The sequence below is a fragment of the Ruditapes philippinarum genome, unplaced genomic scaffold (assembly GCF_026571515.1).
Source record: "Ruditapes philippinarum isolate M1 unplaced genomic scaffold, ASM2657151v2 ctg12445_1_1_1_1, whole genome shotgun sequence".
NCBI lineage: Eukaryota > Metazoa > Mollusca > Bivalvia > Venerida > Veneridae > Ruditapes > Ruditapes philippinarum.
In genome coordinates this window covers 496-26,925 of record NW_026860814.1, presented here as the reverse complement: position 1 = coordinate 26,925, position 26,430 = coordinate 496, and the positions used below count along the sequence as shown (strand labels likewise).

Sequence of the window (26,430 nt, the reverse complement as noted above, 5' to 3'; positions counted from 1 at the left end):
TCATGTCATGTTTCATTTTACTTTTCTTTTTTTCTTTTTTTTTTTTTTTCTTTTCTAACATTTAAGATGAACACAGAGGTTTTTTATCAATGTGGTCATATTTTCTTCCCAGGTCCGATACTCGTGCCTGTGGTATAGACAACGGACTACATCTAATATCTACATCTTTCTTTTTATCTTTCTAAAATCTTTTGGCATGTAATGTAACAAAACCATAAGCCATCCCGTCTTCCCTACCATACGCATCACCCCAACCCACACCCACCCCGTTTTATCTCCGTAAATATGTTCATTCGGACAAAGAGAAGGAAAATATTTAGCGGTATTCAACCGCAACCGCAAATTATCAAGCGTCTGTCAACAACAATAACAACAACAGCAAATACATATTTAACAACGCATGAAGTCTTCAAAGAAACTAGTATTACAGAGGCATGTTTCAGTCAATTTGCCCTCTCCATATCGAACTAAAAAATCCGGAAAAATTAACCGAGAAAGGTAATTATCTGGCACGATCACGAGTAGATCGGACCTGGGAAGAAAATACATTAGAGACTCTAGTATCCTGGTTTAGTCCTATAACTTAAGTCGTTTCCGTTAGTATCCTGGTTGTACTGTCTATCGGAAGTGTAAGCCTTATTAGGCCCACCATCATATAATACAGAAAAAATCTAGGATAAAATAGTTATTTTCTGTAAAAGGTACAGTTGTTTAGGCAGTAGCGGATTTTAGGGTATAGCGGATAACATGGCAGTAACAATGCTCCTTTCCATCAAATATGCCTTTTTCAAAATAATACCATCCAAAAGAGTGATATATTTGCCATCCGTCGCTAATTTTGTTTTATTTATTTCAAATTGCACAGCGAGTTTTTCTTACATAAATCAGAACGAGGTAACCGGATGTTGTCACCGTCAGACTGTTTATAAGCGCTTCCAAAAGAAATAAACAGAAAACTACTGATTAACACCAAGTAAAGTAATGAAATATTGACATGATTTGGTGTAAAAATCATTTGTTTATAATTTTGCAAAAGCTTTTACAGATATAACGCGTACTGACACTAAAAATTATTGAAAATGAATAGCAAGTGCTTCTGTCAGTAACGGATTTTACATTTGGGGGTGGTCTCAAAATTTATTTTATCTGTCAAAACGCCGTCAAAAGTGGATTAAAAGTACACTTTTAACAAAAAAATATCCAAGTTTTAATGGTATAATATTATTTATTCTATCTTTTTATAATTCTAACTCAGTTGTATTGATACTTTGAATATACCATCATTATTAACTCTTCTTTCAACTAGATTATAAGATTAATAATAGCTTTAATGTAAAACAGACCTCTTTTGAATGAAATTTGTTGTTTCATTTTTCATACTTAATACACATGCTCAGCTCAAGTTTATTGCAAAATTTTTGTAATTTATGTATTCAGAATATATAGTTTACTTTTTAATTCATCTATACAGATCTTAGGAAATATTGTTTTTATTTGTTAAATTGCAACATATTATATAGTTATCATTGCTTGTATACTGTGATGTTACAAAATAAATAAATAATTTTTAAATAAATAAAGCTATTTACAAGTAAATAAATATATAAATAAATATCTGGTCAACAACTTATGATGCAACTGTGACATGTAATAGTTTGAACATAACTATAGTTTACCATAGTTATTTCTTTAAAAAAATCTATAATTATATTACCCATAGTTTTATATCATAATTTTTTTATCATTTTTTTTATATTCATTTTAAAAATCCAATGATGGGTAAACCCTGTAAGAAGAAACCATCAAATGAAAGTCCATGTGTAAAAAGTGCCATAGGTACCAAGAAGAAGTACTTCTCTACTTTTCTACTAATTTTTAGAAAGTATGTACATTTTGTAAAAGATTATATGTTCCTATTGATACATATATAAAAATATCTAATACATGTAGTATGTAATTCAAAATTATAGCTGGTCACTGAACCACAGACTAGGTTAATTATCGACAGAGAATACACTAATATTTAAGACATTGATGTCCAAGTGTTGATGTCAGAATTAACATCATTTGACAAACATTTATACACTTTGATTACAGATAAACGAAGAAACTTAATGTTGTCTGATATTGCAGGGCTACCTATTGGCCATGCACCAAAGATTTTAGCAAGTTGCTTTAGAAATGTACTTGAAAGTTGTGGAAAAATCAGTCTTTGTCACTGCAACAGGTGGACCAGTTCCCAGTTTTCCACATTGGACAATTTCAAATAAAAAAAAGATGGTGGCAATGTTATACCCTGTTTTTTAAACACTTATTGTTGATAATTTGGATGACACTGTTCATATGTTAGCTGACACACTTCCCATTATGTCAGAAGGAAGTGTCATGGACATAAAACTCCAGATGTTTGATATTATTCTGTTTGATTTGTCTGTGATTTGTTTTAAGAGAAAATGCCAATCATTGATCTGAATAAACATTGTTGTAAAATCATGTGCCATATAATATATATCCTTGGTTTACATGTAGAAAAATTTGAAAGATTACTATCAAATGTAACATTTTTTATTCCAGTAACTCCAAAACATGTTTCTGTGACATGTACTTTGTAAATACTAAATTTAGAACGTTTTGAGACTCCCCCTCATTGACCTTCACCTATCCCATACTCCCCAAAGCTATCTGCTACTAACTGAACTATATGCCGAACATAAACAAAGAGTACTACATGTAATGTCAAAGATACTGCTAAAAAGTATTTTATTTTAAAAAGGGAAGTAGTTTGACTACTGAAAGGTATCAATTTGATTTTCTGAATATTATTATTTAAGACATAAGCAGCGCCGATCTCCTTAGCTATCCGCTACTGCCTAAACAACTGTACCATTTTTTGACAAAAATAACAATCATCCAAAAGAAATTTTCACTGCACATGCACACAGTAAAAGGGTAACAATTTGATAAGCATTGCACACACACATTCAAAATATCATGTTGGGTCAAAATCGTTAGGAATATTACTGGTTTTTACACTTATTACACAGTTATGTGAATAGGGTTATTAAAACTTTGAATTTTCTTCAAATAATGCTATATTTTGTATGAAATTAATGTGAAAAACACTTGCATACAAAAGAAATTTTTTATGTAGGTATTGTTTGTAATATCTGGACATTCCCGGTACAAAGTACCTCCCGGTATAAAGTACCACATTTTAAGTTTGTTAATAAATAGCTCTAAATATATTTATATCCTAAGTTGAATTAATTTAACGTTCATGACATACAATAAAGAATAAAAACTTAACATTTAATCGTCTTTCATTACGACAATAATCAACACAAATTTATATAGTTTATTAGTTTTCCCTCTATATCAAATACGATCCCGGGCGTCCCGGATCCCGGGATTTTTCCACCACCGTCTAAATATTATATTTTCATCAGCAAATATATGCAGCAGAGTATTTCAAACAGAACCTGCATCAATTTAAATTGTTTAGATTATAGATAGAAACACAAATTTATAAAAATTACATCTTCTTAATTATAATTATAAAATAAATAAATAGCATAATTTCAAATGTCATTCTTCTTCATTTTATTTATAGACAGTAAGTTCTGGTATTGGGTATTTATAAATTGTGAGACAAACACACTATTTATATACTTATTAAGTTTTTGTCTACCCACTGAGCTCGATAGGGATAGGTATGGACTTGTAATCCAAGGGTCTCTGGGTTCAATCCATGGGCAAGGGGAAATTTTTGCTGTGACCATTTTGGACACAGATTGCAATGAACTAGCAGCCCTTGGATTACTGAGCTTAGGTAACACACTAGATGTTTAAATAATTTTACATATTGTTATTGATCTTTGTAATGTAAAGAAAGTATAGAGCTATAAAAAAAATATATATTGTGCTTGAAGTACGTTCAGCGCGGATTTTGCCTTTTCCGGATAATACTGCAGATGATTTTTTGTCTAGACTAATTACCCTGCAATCCAAGATCAGTGAAAGCAGTTTTGAGAAAGCAAATTCATTTCATACAAATGTATTATAATTGTCAAAAATTATGTCCCCTTTATAATTGTCATAAATTAATGATTGTTATATGGTAAAGGAGCTCCACTGAGGTTAAAAGGGGTAAAAACAGAAAATTGGAAATTCTTTCAAATATCAAGTGAAGCAGTTAAAATGGTAAAATCTGCACAGGATGAGAGAGACATATATTCCGAAATAAATTGAATATCGATTGTTTGTGTGAGTCTTAGCCTGATTTGAGTGAAAAGTGTTGGAATGCATTTCTCTTTTCAGTCCTTTTGCACAATAAAAGTGATTTAATATTGTAAAAAAAAACAGAGTGAGGTATTTAAATCTGAAAATTTGCACACATTAGTTATTGATTGTACACAAATCAAAAAAAATTTTTTTCCAGTCATGTCATGTCAAAAAACCTCAGTGGAGTCCCTTTAAGTGAATTGTTCAAATAGAAAAACAATACTTATCCTAAATATATGGTGAATTGTCATACATTTGTATTATTGTTATAATTTAATTTTCTACAGAATTTATTCCTCGAAGTGGTCATAGAATTGTTGTAGATGAGAAAAACGTGTACAGTTGGGGAGGATATAACTATGATCCTGACTTATGGGACTTGGATGATGAAGATCATACATACCCATTGCTCAAAGAGGTTTATTTATTACACTTATTACAATGATACATGTACACAGTGCATTACAGAGGTGTATATAATAGTTTCCATTCTGATTTTTTGAAAGTTAAAAAAAATATCATTGGAATTATTTTGCTTTATATTAATTGTCAACAGGCAATTTTGCATCAGTTTATAATGTTATGTGGAAACTGTATTTTATATTTTATAACAAATTATGTAAATGGTTTGTATTATTATTTTCAACAGTTGTGGAGGTATCAAATTTGGACTGGAGAGTGGAAGTTGTTGAAGACACATGGAGACATACCAACACAGTTGGCATCCCACCATCGTATGTAAATATTGACCCATAACTTGCTAGAACCAAACTTTTGCCCCCAGTATAGAGTTAGGCCAGCCTGCATTTCCATGCTTTCTGACCAAGCTGTATCCTTTTGGCTGACCAACCTTAAATTTTTATCTCGATATCCCCCAAATTGATCATAATGGAAAGTTTCAGAAATTGTAAGAAATTCAAAAGGTTATTGGTTAAGAATAAATAAAGTATTATTATTATTTTGCAGTATAATTGGCTTGAAATCACTGTACTGCCGTTTGTTGATTAAATTTTTTATGCCCCCAGGCATATAGTAATTGAACCGTCCGTCCGTCTGTCCGTACGAGGTTAACCTAGAGCGGCAAGTTGGATTTTTCTTAAGCTCTACCTGTACCAATGGCTTTTTAGTTTACACACTTACTAATCAATAAAAAGTACATGATCTGGTCAAGTTACATAACTATGGCTTCCATATTTACCAAGTTATTGCCCTTTTCAGCACTTAGAAAATAAATAATGGTTAACCTAAAACGGCAAGTTGGAAATATCTTAAGTTCTGTCTATACTAATGGCTTCATAATTTCCACACTTACTTATCAATACAAAGTACATGATATTGCCAAGTTATATAATGTGTCATCCATATTTCCCAGTTATTTCCCTTTTTTCACTTTGAAAATAGGGCCTTGTCTGGTTAACCTATTCCGGCAAGTTGGATTTATCGTAAATTTCTCTTAGTTGCTTAATTTATTTAATGATATCTTGCATATTTGGTAGGTGGATACCTTTAATGGTCCTCTAATTTTTTGTGGAGTAAGTGGTCTCTAGGGTCAAGGTCTAGGTCACTGGTTTAGAAAATGAATTTAAACATTTTTGCTCATACAGCCTTTATTTTTTGGTTGATGTCTTTCATGTTTAATACAAACATGCCAAGGGAGGTCCTCCTTCTTTGGGTATAGTAAGGCGTCATTTGGGTCAAGGAAGGTCAATGTCACCAATGTCAAGGTCACCAATGTTAAAAATAGATTTTTTACATTTTTACAGGTGTATTAACCATATTCTATAGACAGATGACATTTATAATTGATAGGAACATAAAATTTGATGGAGTAAGTGGTCAGTTAGGTCAAGGTCACCAGTGCTAGAAATAGATTTTTACACTTTTGATCATACAGCCTTTATTTATTGACAGATATATTTCATATTTGGTAGGAAGATAACTTGCACGGTATTCATCCTTTTGATTGATATAGGGATCAGTGGGTCAAGGTCACTTGTGCTAAAACTAGATTTTTACACTTTTGCCCATACAGGCTTTATTTATTGACAGGTGTATTTCATATTTGATAGGAAGATAACTTGCATGGTATTCTTCCTTTTGATTGAGTTAGGGATCATTGTATCAAGGTCACTAGTGCTAAAAATAGATTTTTACACTTTTGCCAATACAGCCTTTATTTATTGACAGATATATTTCATATTTGGTTGGAAGATAACTTGCATGGTATTCTTCCTTTGGATGGAGTTAGGGGTCAGTTTGGTAAAGGTCATCAATGCTCAAAATAGATTTTAACATTTTTGCCCATACAGCCTTTATTTATTGACAGGTGTATTTCATATTTGATAGGAAGATAACATGCATGACTGTTATTCTTACTTTGGATGGATTTAGGGGTCAGTTGGGTCAAGGTCACCAGTGCTAAAAATTGATTTTTACACTTTTGCCCATACAGCCTTTATTTATTGACAGATTTATTTCATATTTGGTTGGAAGATAACTTGCATGGTATTCTTCCTTTGGATGGAGTTAGGGGTCAGTTTGGTAAAGGTCACCAATGCTCAAAATAGATTTTAACATTTTTGCCCATACAGCCTTTATTTATTGACAGGTGTATTTCATATTTGGTAGGAAGAGGGGGCATTTGTGTTTAACAAACACGTTTTTGTTATGTTTATAATTTTTATGCCCCCGGGCATATAGTAATTGAACCGTCCGTCTGTCTGTCGGTACGAGGTTAACCTAGAACGGCAAGTTGGATTTTTCTTAAGTTCTACCTGTACTAATGGCTTTTTAGTTTACACACTTACTAATCAATACAAAGTACATGATCTGGGCAAGTTACATAACTATGGCTTCTATATTTACCAAGTTATTGCCCTTTTCAGCACTAAGAAAATGAATAATGGTTAACCTAAAACGGCAAGTTGGAAATATCTTAAGTTCTATCTATACTAATGGCTTCATAATTTCCACACTTACTTATCAATACAAAGTACATGATATTGCCAAGTTATATAACTGTGCCATCCATATTTCCCAGTTATTTCCCTTTTTTCACTTTGAAAATAGGGCCTTGTCTGGTTAACCTATTCCGGCAAGTTGGATTTATCGTAAATTTCTCTTAATTGCTTAATTAGTCCCCTACCGGTTTACCGGAGGGGACTTAAGGTTTACCCTCCGTCCGTCTGTCTGTCCGTCCGTCCGTCAGTCTGAGCAGACGAGCTACATTATGAGGTTTAGGTTTATGTACAGGCACTCTGTATGGGGTTCACTCCGTAGAGACATGTATTATGTGGTTAAAAATGCTCTTATGGGGTTAAAAAAATTTGCTCTTGTGGGGTTAAGAGATCAAAGGAATAACCCCACAAACACGTCTGCTAAGTACGTCCGTCTGTCCGTCCGTCAGTCCGTCCGTCCACAAAACTGGATCCCGCGATAACGCAAAAAGTACTGAAAATATTTTAATGAAACTTGATATATGGATAGATGGCAGTATGGAGATTATGCACGTCTTTTTCTTTTCTTCCTATGTTGAAAATTCTGGTTGCTATGGCAACAAATAGACTGAAAATATGGCAAATTTTACACATAACCTGGATCCCGCGATAACGCAAAAAGTACTGAAAATATTTTTATGAAACTTGATATATGGATAGATGGCAGTATGGAGATTATGCACGTCTTTTTTTTCTTCTTATGTTGAAAATTCTGGTTGCTATGGCAACAAATAGACTGAAAATATGGCAAATTTTACACATAACCTGGATCCAGCGATAACACAAAAAGTACTGAAAATATGTTTATGAAACTTGACATATGGGTAGATGGCAGTATGGAAATTATGCACATCCTTTTTTATCTTCCTATGTTGAAAATTCTGGTTGCTATGGCAACAAATAGACTGAATTTCAAGATTTCTGATTCTAGTTTTTAAGTTTTTTCACTATAAGTTCTTTATTTCTTAAGGTATTTTCTTCAAACTTTAAATATAAGTTGCTTGTCATCAACCACATCATATGTGACAAGGTTTACAACTCTAGCACAAAATTTATCAGAATTACCTCCCTTCAACTTAAAATTTTCATGAAAAAAACATTGTTTTTTTTTAATAACTTCTTTTTCTGAATGTATCTACTTCAAACTTCATATAAATGTTTCTTATTGTCACTCAACATTTGTGAGTGTTCAATACTCTAGCAAGACTATTTCCAGAATTATGCCCCTTTTGAACTTAGACTTTTTTTTGAGAAATTGGTAATTTTTACTCCAACTTCTTCAATCATGATAGGATTTTAAAAATGTTATATTTTGATAACAGGGATGTTTAAAAAATAACTTTAGAGTGTCCTTCAGTCCGTCTGTCTGTACATAAAAACTGTTTCCTGTGATCACTTTTAAAGAACTTTTTCAACAAATTTACTTAAAATAGGAACCTAAGTGAATGGCCAATGGCCCTTCAGAATGTTGCTTGGGCTCTTACCGGTAGGGGACTTATGGATTGCTTGCAATACTATGATAATTGCTTGTTTATTTAATGATATTTGCATATTTGGTAGGTGGATACCTTGAATGGTCCTCTAATTTTTTGTGGAGTAAGTGGTCTCTAGGGTCAAGGTCTAGGTCACTGGTTTAGAAAATGAATTTAAACATTTTTGCTCATACAGCCTTTAATTTTTGGTTGATGTCTTTCATGTTTAATACAAACATGCCAAGGGAGGTCCTCCTTCTTTGGGTATTGTTAGGGGTCATTTGAGTCAAGGTCAATGCCACCAATGTCAAGGTCACCAATGTTAATAATAGATTTTTACATTTTTACAGGTGTATTAACCATATTCTATAGACAGATGTCATTTATAATTGATAGTAACATACATAAAATTTGATGGAGTTAGTGGTCAGTTGGGTCAAGGTCACCAGTGCTAAAAATAGATTTATACACTTTTGCTCATACAGCCTTTATTTATTGACAGATATATTTCATATTTGGTAGGAAGATAACTTGCACGGTATTCATCCTTTTGATTGGGGTAGGGATCAGTGGGTCAAGGTCACTTGTGCTAAAAACTAGATTTTTACACTTTTGCCCATACAGGCTTTATTTATTGACAGGTTTATTTCATATTTGGTTGGAAGATAACTTGCATGGAATTCTATCTTTTGATTGAGTTAGGGATCAGTGTGTCAAGGTCACTGGTGCTAAAAATAGATTTTTACACTTTTGCCCATACAGCCTTTATTTATTGACAGATATATTTCATATTTGGTAGGAAGATAACTCACATGTTATTCTTACTTTGGATGGAGTTAGGGGTCAGTTGGGTCAAGGTCACAAGTGCTAAAAATTTTTAAACATTTTTGCATCAATCATCATCAAACTTGGTCAGGATGCTTGTCTAGGTGATAGCTTGGATAATTTCGAACATGGGTCATCTCCGATGAAAAAGTAGGTCACCAGAGCTAAAAATAGAAAAACCTTGTTAACACTCTAGCGGTCACATTTTTGCATCAATCATCATCAAACTTGGTCAGGATGCTTGTCTAGGTGATAGCTCGGATGAGTTCGAACATGGGTCATCTCGGATGAAAAAGTAGGTCACCGGAGCTAAAAATAGAAAAACCTTGTTAACACTCCAGCGGTCACATTTTTTCATTCACATTTAGTTGTTAACACTCTAGCGGTCGCATTTTTGCCTCAATCATCATCAAACTTGGTCAGGATGCTTATATAGTTGATAGCTCGGATGAGTTCGAACAAGGGTCATCTCGGATGAGAAACTAGGTCACAAGAGCTAAAAATAGAAAAACCTTGTTAACACTCTAGAGGTCACATTTTTGCCTCAATCATCATCAAACTTTGTCAGGATGTTTGTCTAGGTGATAGCTCGGATGAGTTCGAACATGGGTCATCTCGGATGAAAAAGTAGGTCACCGGAGCTAAAAATAGAAAAACCTTGTTAACACTCTAGCGGTCACATTTTTGCATCAATCATCATCAAACTTGGTCAGGATGCTTGTCTAGGTGATAGCTCAGATGAGTTCGAACATGGGTCATCTCGGATGAAAAACTAGGTCACCGGAGCTAAAAATAGAAAAACCTTGTTAACACTCCAGCGGTCACATTTTTGCCTCAATCATCATCAAACTTGGTCAGGATGCTTATCTAGTTGATAGCTCGGATGAGTTTGAACATGGGTCATCTCGGATGAAAAACTAGGTCACAAGAGCTAAAAATAGAAAAACCATGTTAACACTCTTGCGGTCACATTTTTGCGTCAATCATCATCAAACTTGGTCAAGATGCTTGTCCAGGTGATAGCTTGTATGAGTTTGAATATGGGTCATCCTGGATGAAAAAGTAGGTCACTGGAGCTAAAAATAGAAAAACCTTATTAACACTATAACAGTCACATTTTTGCCTCAATCATCATCAAACTTGGTCAGGATGCTTGTCTAGGCTAAAGCTCGGATGAGTTCGAACATGGGTCATCTCGGTTGAAAAAGTAGGTCACCGGAGCTAAAAATAGAAAAACCTTGTTAACACTCTAGCGGTCACATTTTTGACACAAGTGTCATCAAACTTGATCAGGATGCTTGTCTAGGTACTTGCTTGTATGAGTTCGAACATGGGTCATCTCGGATGAAAAACTAGGTCACAGGAGCTAAAAATAGAAAAACCTTGTTAACACTCTAGTGGTCACAATTTTGACTCAATTTACAACAAACTTGGTCAGGAAACTTGTCTAGGTCATTGCTGGGATTAAATCGAACATGGGTCATCTTGGATGAAAAACTAGGTCACACCGCCCAAATATGGAAAAACCTTGTTAACGTTCTAGTGGTCACATTTTCGACTCAATTATCATCAAACTTGGTCAGGATGCTTGTGTAGGTAATTGCTCGGATAAGTTTGAAATCGCATGTGAAACTGGGTCACCGGAGCTTAAAATAGAAAAATCTTGTTAGCAACTACTGTTTTGATCCAAGTATCCTGGAAATTGGTCTGAAAGTTTGTTTTGATGATTTCTAGGTCAAGTTTGAATATGTGTCACCTGGGTAAAAAACTAGGTCACACTGCTCAAATATGGATAATCCTTGTTAACACTGTAGTGGTCACATTTTTCACTCACCTGTCATGAGACTTGGTCAGGTAATTGTCGAGTTTGATGTGTCAGGTGAGCGATCTAGGGCCATCATGGCCCTCTTGTTTGTTTTTTGTTTTAAATGCTGGCAATAATTGGAATTAAAACAAATGATATTTTTTTCTGCTTTCAGTTGTAAAAGTCAAGAACCATTTGTTACAGTTTGGTGGAACAGGCGTCCCATTCGGGAGTGCCAATACAAACTGTTTGTATGACCTTGACCTTGACACATTAGAATGGAAAGTGCTTTTAAAACCAAAAAGTCCAGCAAATGATAATGATAATGATGATGATGATGATGAAGATGGCGATGAAGAAGAAGACAACGGTGTTCCAAGACCTAAATATGGACATGTATGATGATTTGTATACCTCTCTTATTTTTTTGCTTTGGATTATACTGTATCATAAAATTAACTTGTTTTATATATGTACTTGAAACTAAATTGTCTAGGTAATTCACTTTCTCTGTAGCAAAATAAATAATAAATGTAAGACTATGACAGTCAACATTGTGTAGAATTGTTTGACAACTATTGTTTTTAAATGTCAGTTCTGAATATCATGCTTAAGTGTGTACCATTAAGCTGTTGATGATGCTTATAGGAAACTGATCTGCTAGCCAATGAAATGTCAGTATTCTCCTAAGGTATTCACTCTTACTTGGAATAAATTTTAATGTACGAAGGTACCTCGACCGGCTTACTGCACCAGTTATATGGGAAAATTACAACATGAACTTGATAATGTTGATGTTATGTGATATTTTTCTTTAAAACAGGACTGGGTGCTTGATAAAATAGCTGGTTTAAACGGTTTGCGGGTATGCTGCATCAGTAGATTGTGAAATTGAAAATGTGACTTCCTGCATTTTGTGTCATTTTTACATTTTTAGACCATTTCTTTCTCTTATGCTTGAGAAAATGTATGTTCATTACCTAAATCGTTTCTTTTTTGTAATAGTTAGTAGAACCAACTGTTCTGTTGTGTCTCAAACAACATACCGGTACAGGTTTTTCAAGTCTTCCCCATCAAATGTGACTTAAAACCTAACCAAACAAAAAATTTTATTCGTAAGAAAATTTTTTAGTTTGCAAAGTAAACTTTTACATGTAGTTCCATTAATCCTTAATCTCATTTACATTTTAGTCACTGACACTGGTGGACAATTGTTTATATGTTATTGGCGGGACGTGTGGATATGTATATGATAGCAACATACACAAACTTGATCTGAAATTACTAACATGGGAGGAGATACCAGCAAATTCAAAGTATATTCCACAACCAAGGTACTTGGTATATTGGTCTTGTTTTTTGAGAATGAAAACCCTTATCCACCTAAATTTGTATAATGGAATTACCCAGCTTTGAATTTTTAGGAATTTTTAAAATTAATGATTTTCAATATCTATATACAAAAACTGACCTATTGACATAAGGTCAGTCTGCATGATTATGAAGGCTGGCAGCAAAGGTCAAAGATTAATAACACTTGGACCCAGCAGGTTTAGTGATCATATATTTTCATACACCCAAAGACCTCAGGGATGTATTATGATATGGCATTATCTGTCCGTTCAAATTTGATAATGGACAGTTTCAAAATTGTAAACTTGACAAGTCTGTTTAAGAAATTCAGCAGGATAAGAGTTAAAAAATTTTATTATTGTATTCTTAACAGAAAAAGTCATGTGAGTATTAATTGATGGTGTGTATTTTGTTGGTGTATTTACTATTATAAGTATTTGAATGGGGTGTATGATAGGTATTTGAATGGGGAAGTAAAAAGATTCAAGTAATTATTCACATATTGATGTGCAATCAGTGTCTATTCTAGGATTTGAAAAACAGGGGGGATTTTTCTCGAAAAGTGAGAATCTATTTTATTTACTGAATTTTTTCCTTCTTTCTCTATGTAAAATTTTCACCCTGCCTCTGACAAAATAGGGGGCAATTCTCAAAAATAGGAGTGAATCCCCCCATCGCCCCTCCTAGAATAGACACTGGCAATAAATCAATAAATGACTGATTTTGCAATATCTATCATCATATTTCTACTCTGTGACTTATGTAGTAAAATTGCATATTTTTACCTCTTCTTGGTAATTTACATGATTATGAAAGGTCTGTGGTAAAAAATAGGCATGTTTTTCTGTTTTATTATCCCCCGCCGCTGGAATCGGGAGGGGGATATAGTTTTGGCGTTGTCCGTCCATCCTTCCGTCCGTCCGAATTTCGTTTCCGGACTAGTTCTCTGCAACTACTGGCTGGAATTCAACGAAACTTTATGGAAATCATCAATATCAAAAGGAGATACGCATATCGTCGGCTTGTTCTGGTCCGACACTTTAACTCAGAGTTATGGCCCTTCATTAGTTATGCAGTATGCATTTAGAGTAAAAATCGTTTCCGTGCTACTTCTCTGCAACTACTGGCTGGAATTCAACGAAACTTTATGGGAACCTTCAATACCAAGAGAAGATGCGCACATCGTCGGCTTGTTCCGGTCCGACACTTTAACTCAGAGTTATGGCCCTTGATTAGGTATGCAGTATGCATATAGAGCAATTATAATTTCCGCGCTAGTTCTCTGCAACTACTGGCTGGAATTCAACGAAACTTTATGGGAACCTTCAATACCAAGAGGGGATGCGCATATCGTCCGCTTGTTACGGTCCGACACTTTAACTCAGAGTTATGGCCCTTGATTAGTTATGCAGTATGCATATTGAGTAAAAATTGTTTCCGTGCTACTTCTCTGCAACTACTGGCTGAAATTCAACGAAACTTTATGGGAACCTTCAATACCAAGAGAAGATGCGCATATCATTTGCCTTGTTGGGGTCAGACATTTTAACTCAAGAGTTATGGCCCTTGATCAGTTATGCAGTATGCATATTGAAAAATATTTGTTTCTGCGCTACTTCTCTGCAACTACTGGCTGGAATTCAATAAAACTTTATTGGAACCTTCAATACCAAGAGGAGATGGACATATCATCGCCTTGTTCGGGTCAGACATTTTAACTTAGAGTTATGGCCCTTGATAACATATGCAGTATACAACCAGAGCAATAATCGTTTCCGTGCTACATCTCTGTAACTACTGGCTGGAATTCAATAAAACTTTATGGGATACGAAGAGGAGATGTGCATATAGTCGCCTTGTTCCAGTCAGACACTTATAACTCAGATTTATGGCCCTTGATTAGTTATGCAGTATGCATACATCTCATTGGCATTTCCAGATATTACTATTTAACACAGAGTTATGGCTCTGTTATTGCCCTGAATATTTATCAAGTTCAAAGAATATTACTGTTTATGCCATGATAAATATATAAATAAAGCCTTATGTCTTCAGTTGTTGTGTTAGTAATAACCAGTACTCGGCGGGGGATATAAATTCAACGAATTTGCTTGTATTGATTTGGATTCGTAGATTACAATAAACACAATAAAAAAGTGTTTTTAAGGTGTCCTTTGATGAAAAAAAAACCATGATTTAAAAAGTCTTATTTTCCGTAACGTGATTGATAATTTCCGCCATCTTTCTAACTGATGACGTAGGAATATCTCTACCTTATTTTGTTAACCTTCATGTCAGTTATACTTATGTGTGAATATTTCTCGCTAATACACCAAAATATCAATTGTTCTGTGTCATTTAGCTTATTGTACAAGTTTTTGTTTATGTAAAAAAAAAAGATTTTCTTTTGACATTAAAGTGCTCTAAGTCAACGCGACAATAAACGCCGCCGATTTTTAAACACAACTAGCCATTCAATTTTTCAAATGGATCGTAAACAAACAAAGAAAGAGAGAAGTAAAACAGACAAAAAATCTTCAAGGCTCTAATGTATGTGACAAAATATGCAATTTACGGCGTTTATATAATTTGTTTACTTTCATAATATATGAACTATCCACTTTTAAATGATCAACATCCTCAATTTCGATAAATGAACAAACGTGTATTTTTTCTTTCTTTATTTTTTATCTTTCTAATCCTGTCTTTTTTTGTGTCTTTCTCACTGTGAAATATAATTATGTTGCTATGATAAAGCCCCACCATAAAGGGTAATAAAACTTAATTGATCTGTGTGAACAAGGATCTGACCTCCAGTCGTGTAATATGCTACATAATTTATGACCTGTGATGGTTATGTTTTTCACACATTCAAGTGGTGTCAACATACTCTAAGGGGGCAATCAGACCTGCCAGTCATTTATATTGCAATCCAATCTAGTTATTATCCGAAGGTAATTAGAAAATTAGAACTGCACTGACCACACCCCGCTCAAATTTGTTGCATTAATGGCTGTCATACGGTCAATGAAATATAAGGTTATCATCTGATCAAGAACATAATATTTCAGATCTTTTCTAATGTTAATTCATTAATATTACCAATGTCAAGTTAATCTGATACAATTTAAGGCCTAATATGATGAAAACCGAGAGTACAAGTACTTACAAACATGTACATGATAACGACTAAAACAGAGAGCACTGACACTTCTAAAAAAGTGGTATGTTTGATAAATCAAAGGAAGCGGTTATTGTTTTAAATATATATTCTTGTTGAAATAAAGTAATATTTTTATGTTGGATATTTAAACATGTAAGTAGTGATTATTTTTAGATAAATTAACTCACTTTATAAGTTGAACACCATACAAGGGCTAGGATCGTCAAGTTCGTAGTCGTTTTTGGAGGTAAAAAGTGATTTGTTGGTGACTGTTGAGTGTTGTTCAAACATATAATGCTGAACTACAAATGGATCGCCATCAATGTTTTTTTATATAGTTCATACACAATATGTAAGTACGTAAATTCAAATCATATTAACAGAAACACGGCTAAATATGGTTCTCATGAACTGTCTACAATATACATAGGGATATATGTACGTTTATTCCGGTTTGAGATTGCACATGCATAACGATTAGCAATTCTTACATCTGTGCGATATCAGACTTAATATTACCAATGATTTAATGCTTGAAAATAAACTTTAATCTGGAGACATGCTGCTTTAACCTTGATACTGTAAATGGTAAATAAATGTAGAAGGATTAAGTCAATGATATTCATCAAAATTTGGATATTTAGTCAGCACTTCACCTGTAATATAATGTCTTTGTAAGATCAACGTGTGACCATATTGAAATGAAAAATGTGGAAAATACAGACTTGCATGTATAATAAGAAAAACTCTGCTATACCCTTCTAAAAGTACATGTATAAAACACATGGTGCTCTAAAAATGTGTTTTGTACTTAAAACTTATTGAAAAGTTTTGTTGCTAAAAAATCACAACTGTTAATCAGAGTATTTCATGTTGGAGATTTGAAGTTTCAATATTTGTTAAGTACTACTAGTAAAAAACGTTGTAATACTTTCCAGATATCGACATGAAGTTATTTATTATAAAGAGAAGTTACTCATGTTTGGTGGTGGAGCAGGTGTCAATTATTCTGCATTTAATCTCGATAAGGTCAGTATGTCGAATGTTTCTATATTTATAAAACCCCTTCAAGATTTCTTCCCGGTATGTAATAAATCTGTTTGTTGTAAACTAATGAAACTTTTACAACTTATAGTGTCTTCATTCCTCAGTCTTATTGGGTAACCATTTGCGATAGTTTGATAGAATTCTAAAACATTTACCATTTTGTCTACAGAACCTAGCCATAAGTTTATAACATATATGTATAAATATTCACATGTTTAGTGGCATTTGTGTTATATTCTCGGAAAGCACAAAATCTTTACTTACCTATCTGTATTTTATGTTCGTCTACTATTTAATGTGATCTTTACCGCTGTGTAAACTCTTTATTGTTTAAGTGTAAACTTTTTATTATTAAAGAAATTTAAACAGACACTATATGATTTAAACTTTCACAAAGACGAGAAATTTTCCAAACACCAAGTCAGCGGAAAACTTGATTTGATTGGGGGTTTTTCTTCTTGAAGATTAAAATCATGTTATTATATTTTGCTTGTTTTTGAGTTGTTTTCCAGTGATTTAATGTAAAATTGATTATTTCCTTAGATTGATGTTTTTGACCTGGATAAACAAACTTGGGAAAAAGTCATGACATTTCCAAGTGAACAAAAATTAGGCCAGGGAGATTCGAAAAAAGGTATTTGTGTTCTTTAATAATCTTTTGTTAGGGAATGTTTTACTCAATTTTCTTAGAATTTTGATTCATGTTGATTGAATAACAGGGACACTTTTTAGCACGACTATTCGATAAGAATAAGTAGAGCTCTTGTAGTGACCCGAGCGTCTGCGTCGGCATAACCACTTATGTTAAAGTTTTTGAAATAGTTCAAATATTTTAAAAGTCCATTGACATATGGCTTTGAAACTTTGCACACTTGTTCACCATCATGACCCCAACCTGTAAACAGGAGGAGGTAACTCTATCAAGCATTTTGACAGATATATGCTCCTTTTTCGACTTAGAATTTACGTTAAAGTTTTTGTAATACCTCAAATATTTACAAAGCTTTTGACATATGGCTTTGAAACTTTGCACACTAGTTCACCATCATGACCCCAACCTGTAGACAGGAGGAGGTTACTCTATCAAGCATTTTGACAGAATTATGCCCCTTTTTCGACTTAGAATTTACGTTACAGTTTTTGTAATACCTCAAATATTTTCAAAGTCAATTGACATATGGCTTTTAAAAGTTTGCACACTTGTTCACCATCATGACCCCAACCTGTAGACAGGAGGAGGTTACTCTATCAAGCATTTTGACAGAATTATGCCCCTTTAACGACTTAGAATTTAAGTTAAAGTTTTTGTAATACCTCAAATATTTTTCAAAGTCCATTGACATATGGCCTTAAAACTTTGCATGTACTTGTTGACCATCATGACCCCAACCTGTAAACAGGAGGAGGTAACTCTATCAAGCATTTTGACAGAATTATGCCCCTTTTTCGACTTAGAATTTACGTTAAAGTTTTTGTAATACCTCAAATATTTTCAAAGTTCATTGACATAAGGCTTTGAAACATGTTGAAATTTTAAACTCTTCTTTGAGAGCATAATAGGACTCTCTCCAATGCCTATAACTGTAATATGGATTTAAAGAAAATTTTTGCCTTTTTCTTTACTGAGAAAATTTTACCTTTTAATCAAGGCTTTTTTTACTATCAAGCACTAAGAATAGTCGAGCGTTGCTGTCCTACCGACAGCTCTTGTTGTTAAATTTCTGTTCAGACATTACCAAAACATTGTGGATAATTGATTGTATAGCTTTTTAGATGTATTTAGTATATGTATCCAGCTTTATTTGGGTCCCTATAGCCGAGTTGTTAATGTGCTGACCTTCACTTTTCCAAAACTACGCTTGATTCAAGTTCTCCATTTATTATACATTCTGTCGTGTAGGGAAGCTAATCCAGTTACCTTTCAGAAGTTCTGTGGTTCTATTCATGTACCTGTTGCTGCCTTAAGTAATATATGAAAGGACTTCAGAGGTCTCCCTCTACCAGTAAAGCTTGGAAGTTACTGTAAAACCCCATTAACCTTAACAATTATGATGAGACTTAAAACCCAGCAAAAAAGGCTGCTTTGAAAGTACACAAATGTGCTATTTTGGACCTTTTAAGTATGTTTTCTTCATCAATGGCTGTTAAAAAAATCAACCGTCTTGATCAAGACAGTCTTGAATGATATAGACCTGTTTTCTGTTGTTATTATTAGAAAATAATTCTGTTGATATTATTAGAAAATAACCATTTTTATCATATTTTTATATAACAGTTTTCCCAGGCTGTAGAAGATGTCACAGTTGTGTGAGATTTAAAGATGGTAAGGAATTATAAAAAATTTAGTAAATAAAATGATTTGATGTTTAACGCTTGAAATTTCTTAAATTATCATTCTGTAAATTTAGTTTAAATACTTTTATTTTAGCTGGATTGCCATTCAATCTTGAAGCATACTTGAACCCCTCTTGAGCTGCTACCTGAAACTAACCAGTACTGTCCTTGAGGTTATAAAATTTATTTCTGAATTTCTGTCAGTGAATTCTGTGTCAAATCTCAGGATTTTCACTGGTCAGTGTACATTCTAAGCTGGTTTCTGACCAGTCATATACCCGAGTTTGAGCTGGGGAAAAAATCCAAGTCATACTGCTAAGTTTAGTTATTAGTCCCCTACCGGTTTAACCGGAGGGGACTTTAGGTTTACCCTCCGTCCGTCTGTCCGTCTGTCTGTCTGTCCGTCTGTCCATCTGTCTGTCTGTCTGTCTGTCAGTCCGTCCGTCCACAAAACTGGATCCCGCGATAACGCAAAAAGTACTGAAAATATTTTTATGAAACTTGATATATGGATAGATGGCAGTATGGAGATTATGCACGTCTTTTTTTTTCTTCCTATGTTGAAAATTCTGGTTGCTATGGCAACAAATAGGCTGAAATTATGGCAAATTTAACACATAAACTGGATCCAGTGATAACTCAAAAAGAACTGAAAATATTTTTATGAAACTTGAAATGTGGGTAGATGGCAGTCTGGAGATTATGCACATCTTTTTCTTTTCTTCCTATGTTGAAAATTCTGGTTGCTATGGCAACAAATAGCCTGAATTTCAAGATTTCTGATTTAAATTTTTCAGCTTTTTCACTATATGTTCTTTATTTCTTAAGGTGTTTACTTCAAACTTTAAATATAAGTTTCTGGTCATCAACCACATCATATGTGACAAGGTTTATAACTCTAGCACAAAAAATATCAGTATTACCTCCCTTGAACTTAGATTTTTTAGGGGAAAAAATGTTGTCTTTTTAAATAACTTCTTTATTTCCTAATGTATCTACTTCAAACTTCATATATATGTTTTCTTATTATCACTCGACATTTTTGAGAAGGTTAAATACTCTAGCAAGACTATTTCCAGAATTATGTCCCCTTGAACTTAGATTTTTTTCGAGAAACTGGTATTTTCACTCCAACTTCTTCATTCCTTATAGGATTTACTTTAAAATCCCACATCGTAATAATATGACAAGGTTGTATAAACATAATTTCCTTACTAAGCATGGAAACTTAACACATTACTGTGATATAGACAAACTTATTTATTATGTTTTGTGGTTGATATTTTCAAATACAGACTTCATCCTCAAATTCATTATAAATGGCAATACACAGGAGTGTATGACAATTAAAGAACTTTTTGAGGGACCGGTAGGGGACTACTGTATTGCCCGCAATACTATCAAATGCTTGTCTAAAAAGTGTTTCAGCATATATTCAGTACAAATATTGTATATCATTAGTTTAAATGCAGAATTTTTTAATTTGATTTTATTTAATTGTAAGCAGATAGTGGGGACGTCTGTGGCTTAGTAGTTCATGACTTTGTGTCAAAATCCTGGCAGGGACTATGGATTCTTTCATGTGAGGAAGCTATCCAGCTAGCTAACGAAACGTCAGTGGTTCTACCCAGGTCGGGGTTCGTGCCTGAAATAATGCATGGAGGGGCACCAGAGGTCTTCCTCCACCTGTAATTTTAAATAATTAAAACATATTTACTTTGTGTGAAGACAAAACATGTTAATTTTGTATTTACAAAGTTACTGTGTAGCAATTATCATTATTTTCTAATATCAAATTTGAGCATAGTATACCTTAAATTCTAATCTATTCTATTTGAGCAGATGTGTTTGTATCAAGCGGGCTTTCACCAGATGGTATTCTAGAAGATATGTGGAGATTTCATCTTCCTTCATATCAGTGGACGGCTTTAGAAGTGCCTTTACCTAAACCCGTCTATTTTCATTCTGCTGCAGTTACAAACGTAAGCTGTAATTTTTTACTTAACATTTTTATCATCTGCAGGGCCGGAAAAATCTGTTTTGATTAATTTTTCCATTTTTATCTGAAGCATTTCTTAACTTGTCCATATGATATTTATATAGAACTGGTATTTTCTTGAAAATTTACATTTGTCCGTATAGGCTATGGAACAATCTGGACAATTGATTTTACCACCCTTGTCATCTTTGCATGTATTGATATACAAGGCATATTGTTTAAGTCTCATCTGTTTTATCTTTACTTTGACATGGACCAGTCAACAATGTTATTTTTAGCTCACCTGACCACAAAGTGGTCAAGGTGAGGTATAGTGATGGGGCTATGTCCGGCGTCCGTCGTCGTGCGTCGTGCGTCGTCAACAATTGGGTTGTTAACAGTCTAGCAGTCACAGTTTTGATTGGATCATCATCAAACTTTGTCAGAATGTTTGTCTCAATGAAATACAGATCGAGTTCGAAGATGGGTTATCTCGGGTCAAAAACTAGGTCACAGGAGCTAAAAATAGAAAAAAGCTTGTTAACACTCTAGAGGCTGCAGTTTTCATCCAAATATTCTGGAAATTTGTCAGGAAGGTTGTTTTGATGATATCTAGGTCAAGTTCGAAGATTGGTCATCTCTGGTCAAAAACTAGGTCACGAGCTAAAAATAGAAAAAGCTTGTTAACACTCTAACAATTGGGTTGTTAACAGTCTAGCAGTCACAGTTTTGATTGGATCATCATCAAACTTTGTCAGAATGTTTGTCTCAATGAAATACAGATCGAGTTCGAAGATGGGTTATCTCGGGTCAAAAACTAGGTCACAGGAGCTAAAAATAGAAAAAGCTTGTTAACACTCTAGAGGCTGCAGTTTTCATCCAAATATTCTGGAAATTTGTCAGGAAGGTTGTTTTGATGATATCTAGGTCAAGTTCGAAGATGGGTCATCTCTGGTCAAAAACTAGGTCACAAGTTAAAAATAGAAAAAGCTTGTTAACACTCTAATAATTGGGTTGTTAACAGTCTAGCAGTCACAGTTTTGATTGGATCATCATCAAACTTTGTCAGAATGTTTGTCTCAATGAAATACAGATCGAGTTCGAAGATGGGTTATCTCGGGTCAAAAACTAGGTCACAGGAGCTAAAAATAGAAAAAGCTTGTTAACACTCTAGAGGCTGCAGTTTACATACAAATATTCTGGAAATTTGTCAGGAAGGTTGTTTTAATGATATCTAGGTCAAGTTCGAAGATGGGTCATCTCCGGTCAAAAACTAGGTCACAGGAGCTAAAAATAGAAAAAGCTTGTTAACACTCTAGTGGCTGCAGTTTTCATCCAAATATTTTGGAAATTTGTCAGGAAGGTTGTTTTGATGATATCTAGGTCAAGTTCGAAGATGGGTCATCTCCGGTCAAAAACTAGGTCACAGGAGCTAAAAATAGAAAAAGCTTGTTAACACTCTAGTGGCCGCAGTTTTTATCCAAATATTCTGGAAATTTGTCAGGAAAGTTATTTTGATGGTTTCTAGGTCAAGTTCAAAGATGGGTCATCTCCGGTCAAAAACTAGGTCACAGGAGCTAAAAATAGAAAAAGCTTGTTAACACTCTATAGGCTGCAGTTTTCATCCAAATATTCTGGAAATTTGTCAGGAAGGTTGTTTAGATGATATCTAGGTCAAGTTTGAAGATGGATCATGTCTGGTCAAAAACTAGGTCACAGGAGCTAAAAATAGAAAAAGCTTGTTAACACTCTAGTGGCTGCAATTTTCATCCAAATATTTTGGAAATTTGTCAGGAAGGTTGTTTTGATTTTATTTAGGTCAAGTTCGAAGATGGGTCATGTCTGGTCAAAAACTAGGTCACAGGAGCTAAAAATAGAAAAAGCTTGTTAACACTCTATAGGCTGCAGTTTTCATCCAAATATTCTGGAAATTTGTCAGGAAGGTTGTTTAGATGATATCTAGGTCAAGTTTAAAGATGGATCATGTCTGGTCAAAAACTAGGTCACAGGAGCTAAAAATAGAAAAAGCTTGTTAACACTAGTGGCTGCAGTTTTCATCCAAATATTCTGGAAATTTGTCAGGAAGGTTGCTTAGATAATATCTAGGTCAAGTTCGAAGATGGGTCATCTCCGGTCAAAAACTAGGTCACAGGAGCTAAAAATAGAAAAAGTTTGTTAACACTCTAGTGGCTGCAGTTTTCATCCAAATATGCTGGAAATTTGTCAGGAAGGTTGTTTTGATGATATCTAGGTCAAGTTGGAAGATGAGTAATGTCCGGTCAAAAACTAGGTCACAGGAGCTAAAAATAGAAAAAGCTTGTTAACACTCTAGTGGCTGCAGTTCTCATCCAAATATTCTGGAAATTTGTCAGGAAGGTTGTTTTGATGATATCTAGGTCAAGTTGGAAGATGGGTCATGTCCGGTCAAAAACTAGGTCACAGGTGCTAAAAATAGAAAAAGCTTGTTAACACTCTAGTGGCTGCAGTTTTCATCCAAATATTTTGGAAATTTGTCAGGAAGGTTGTTATGATGATTTTCAGGTCAAGTTCGAAGATGGGTTATCACCGGTCAAAAACTAGGTCACAGGAGCTAAAAATAGAAAAAAGCTTGTTAACACTAGTGGCTGCAGTTTTGATTAAAATATTCTGGAAATTTGTCAGGAAGGTTGTTTTAATGATTTCTAGGTCAAGTTCGAAGATGGGTCATGTGTGGTCAAAAACTAGGTCACAGGAGCTAAAAATAGAAAAAGCTTGTTAACACTCTAATGGTTGCAGTTTTCATCCAAACATTCTGGAAATTTGTCAGAAAGGTTGTTTTGATGATTTCTAGGTCAAGTTCGAAGATGGGTCATCTCAGGTCAAAAACTAGGTCACAGGAGCTAAAAATAGAAAAAGCTTGTTAACACTCTAATGGCTGCAGTTTTCATCTAAATGTTCTGGAAATTTGTCAAGAAGGTTGTTTTGATGATATCTAAGTCAAGTTCGAAGATGGGTCATCTCCGGTCAAAAACTAGGTCACAGGAGCTAAAAATAGAAAAGCTTGTTAACACATTAGGGGCTGCAGTTTTCATCCAAATATTCTTGAAATTTGTCAGGAAGGTTGTTTTGATGATGTCTAAGTCAAGTTCGAAGATGGGTTATCTCTGGTCAAAAACTAGGTCACAGGAGCTAAACATAGAAAAAGCTTGTTAACACTCTAGTGGCTGCAGTATTGATTCAAATATTCAGGAAATTTGTCAAGAATGTTGTTTTGATGTTTTCTGGGTCAAGTGCTAAGATTGGTCATGTCTGGTCAAAAACTAGGTCACAGGAGCTAAAAATAGAAAAATCTTTTTAACACTCTAGTGGCTGCAGTTTTGATCCAAATTTCCTGGAAATTGGTCAGGAAGGTTGTTTTGATGATTTCTAGGTCAAGTTTGAATATGGGTCGTGTCCAGTCAAAAATTAGGTCACATTGCCCAAATATGGAAAAATCTTTATAACACACTAGAGGTCACATGTTTGACTCAGTCGCATCAAACTTGGTCATGATGCTTGTTTAAGACATTGCTTAGATGCGGTTGTGTCAGGTGAGCGATCCAGGGCCATCATGGCCCTCTTGTTTATGCTTTCTAAAATATTTCCACGAAAGTCAAAAATGCATTTTCCTTTAAGCCAGGTTGCCATTTTGACAAAGCAATACCTAGAAGCATCAAACTAAATAAAGATTGGGAGGTGTTAATAGCATGCAGTAGATAATATTAAGCTCCCAATGAGCACAATTTAATTTTGGGTAAAAATCATGAGTCTACTAATAGCATGCCTGCAAAAGCTGAAAATAAGAAAAAATTTCAAATCATATCTTATTAACATAACAATAGGGTGGATTTGAATGATAGAACCTACCCTTATCTTTTATTGTAAATTCTGTTGTGTTTCAGGATGGGTGTATGTTTATATTTGGAGGAGTGACCAGAATTGATGATCAGAGAACCAATGCCTTACAGATCATGTGGGTTCAGATACCACCACTGAAACTCTTGGCCTTTAACACTGTGGTGAAGAGTTTAAATCTTGAAATCTGTAAACAGGACTACCAGACTTTAATAGCTCTCGGAATACCAAGACACTGTCTGGATTTAATCTTGTGATGATAGTTGATAGGGTACACAAAAAAAACATTTTCCCCAATTTTATGTAAAAAAAAGTCCCAAGTGTAACTATGCAGTATGGGGTTGATACTCTAGCCAATAATTAACAAGTGTTTTTAGCTCGACTATTCGATAAGAATAAGTAGAGCTATTGCAGTCACCCGAGCGTCGGCATCGGCGTAACCACTTATGTTAAAGTTTTTGTAATAGTTCAAATATTTTCAAAGTCCATTGACATATGGCTTTGAAACTTTGCACACTTGTTCAACATCATGACCCCAACCTGTAACCAGGAGGAGGTAACTCTATCAAGCATTTTGACAGAATTATGCCCCTTTTTCGACTTAGAATTTACGTTAAAGTTTTTGTAATAGTTCAAATATTTTCAAAGTCCATTGACATATGGCTTTGAAACTTTGCACACTTGTTCACCATCATAACCCCAACCTGGAAACAGGTGGAGGTAACTCTATCAAGCATTTTGACAGAATTATGCCCCTTTTTCGACTTAGAATTTACGTTTAAGTTTTTGTAATAGTTCAAATATTTTCAAAGTCCATTGACATATGGCTTTGAAACTTTGCACACTTGTTCACCATCATGACCCCAACCTGTAAACAGGAGGAGGTAACTCTATCAAGCATTTTTTTTACTATCAAGCACTAAGAATAGTCGAGCGTTGCTGTCCTTCCGACAGCTCTTGTTGTGAATGGTAGGGAGCCTCATTAAAAGATTCTTCTTGCATAATTATATTATTGAACAAGAACATGACTTGAAACCATGTTTTCAGCTGTTCTGGATTAGCTTTTAGCAGTTCAGCTTGGTTGACAATCAGTTGGCTCCATATATACAATTACTTCCATGGACAGCTCCCCTATTGTTTTGATATTTTGATCATTTGTTGCTAATTTATGGCTGTGTTTGTTAGAGATTTTTTCCCCGCATTTATGTAAGTGATATTGGCAGAAAACCTGATTTGTTAAGATTTTATGTCAGTTGATATAATGTCTGAATTAATTACATAAAATGATTTTTATTTATAAAGGT

General features: G+C 34.1%; 1 protein-coding gene across 1 annotated transcript; it reads left to right on the top strand.

The window, feature by feature from the left end:
- The first annotated feature begins 356 nt into the window (after positions 1 to 356).
- Positions 357 to 26,074, top strand: LOC132713458 (kelch domain-containing protein 10-like). Its single transcript, XM_060696066.1, has 10 exons — positions 357 to 498; positions 4,569 to 4,699; positions 4,931 to 5,015; positions 11,554 to 11,774; positions 12,570 to 12,712; positions 16,833 to 16,923; positions 17,485 to 17,575; positions 19,217 to 19,264; positions 21,118 to 21,257; positions 25,174 to 26,074. The coding sequence occupies exons 1-10, from the start codon at positions 435 to 437 to the stop codon at positions 25,381 to 25,383; spliced, it is 1,224 nt and encodes a 407-aa protein (XP_060552049.1). The 5' UTR covers positions 357 to 434; the 3' UTR covers positions 25,384 to 26,074.
- The last annotated feature ends 356 nt before the right edge of the window (positions 26,075 to 26,430 follow it).

Bases quoted from the DNA above. Each gene is read 5' to 3' on its own strand.
- LOC132713458 (XM_060696066.1), top strand. From the start codon at position 435: ATGTTTCAGTCAATTTGCCCTCTCCATATCGAACTAAAAAATCCGGAA. The intron at 499-4,568 runs GTAATTATCTGG...AATTTTCTACAG, and splicing joins GGAAAAATTAACCGAGAAAG to AATTTATTCCTCGAAGTGGT. The intron at 4,700-4,930 runs GTTTATTTATTA...TATTTTCAACAG, and splicing joins CATACCCATTGCTCAAAGAG to TTGTGGAGGTATCAAATTTG.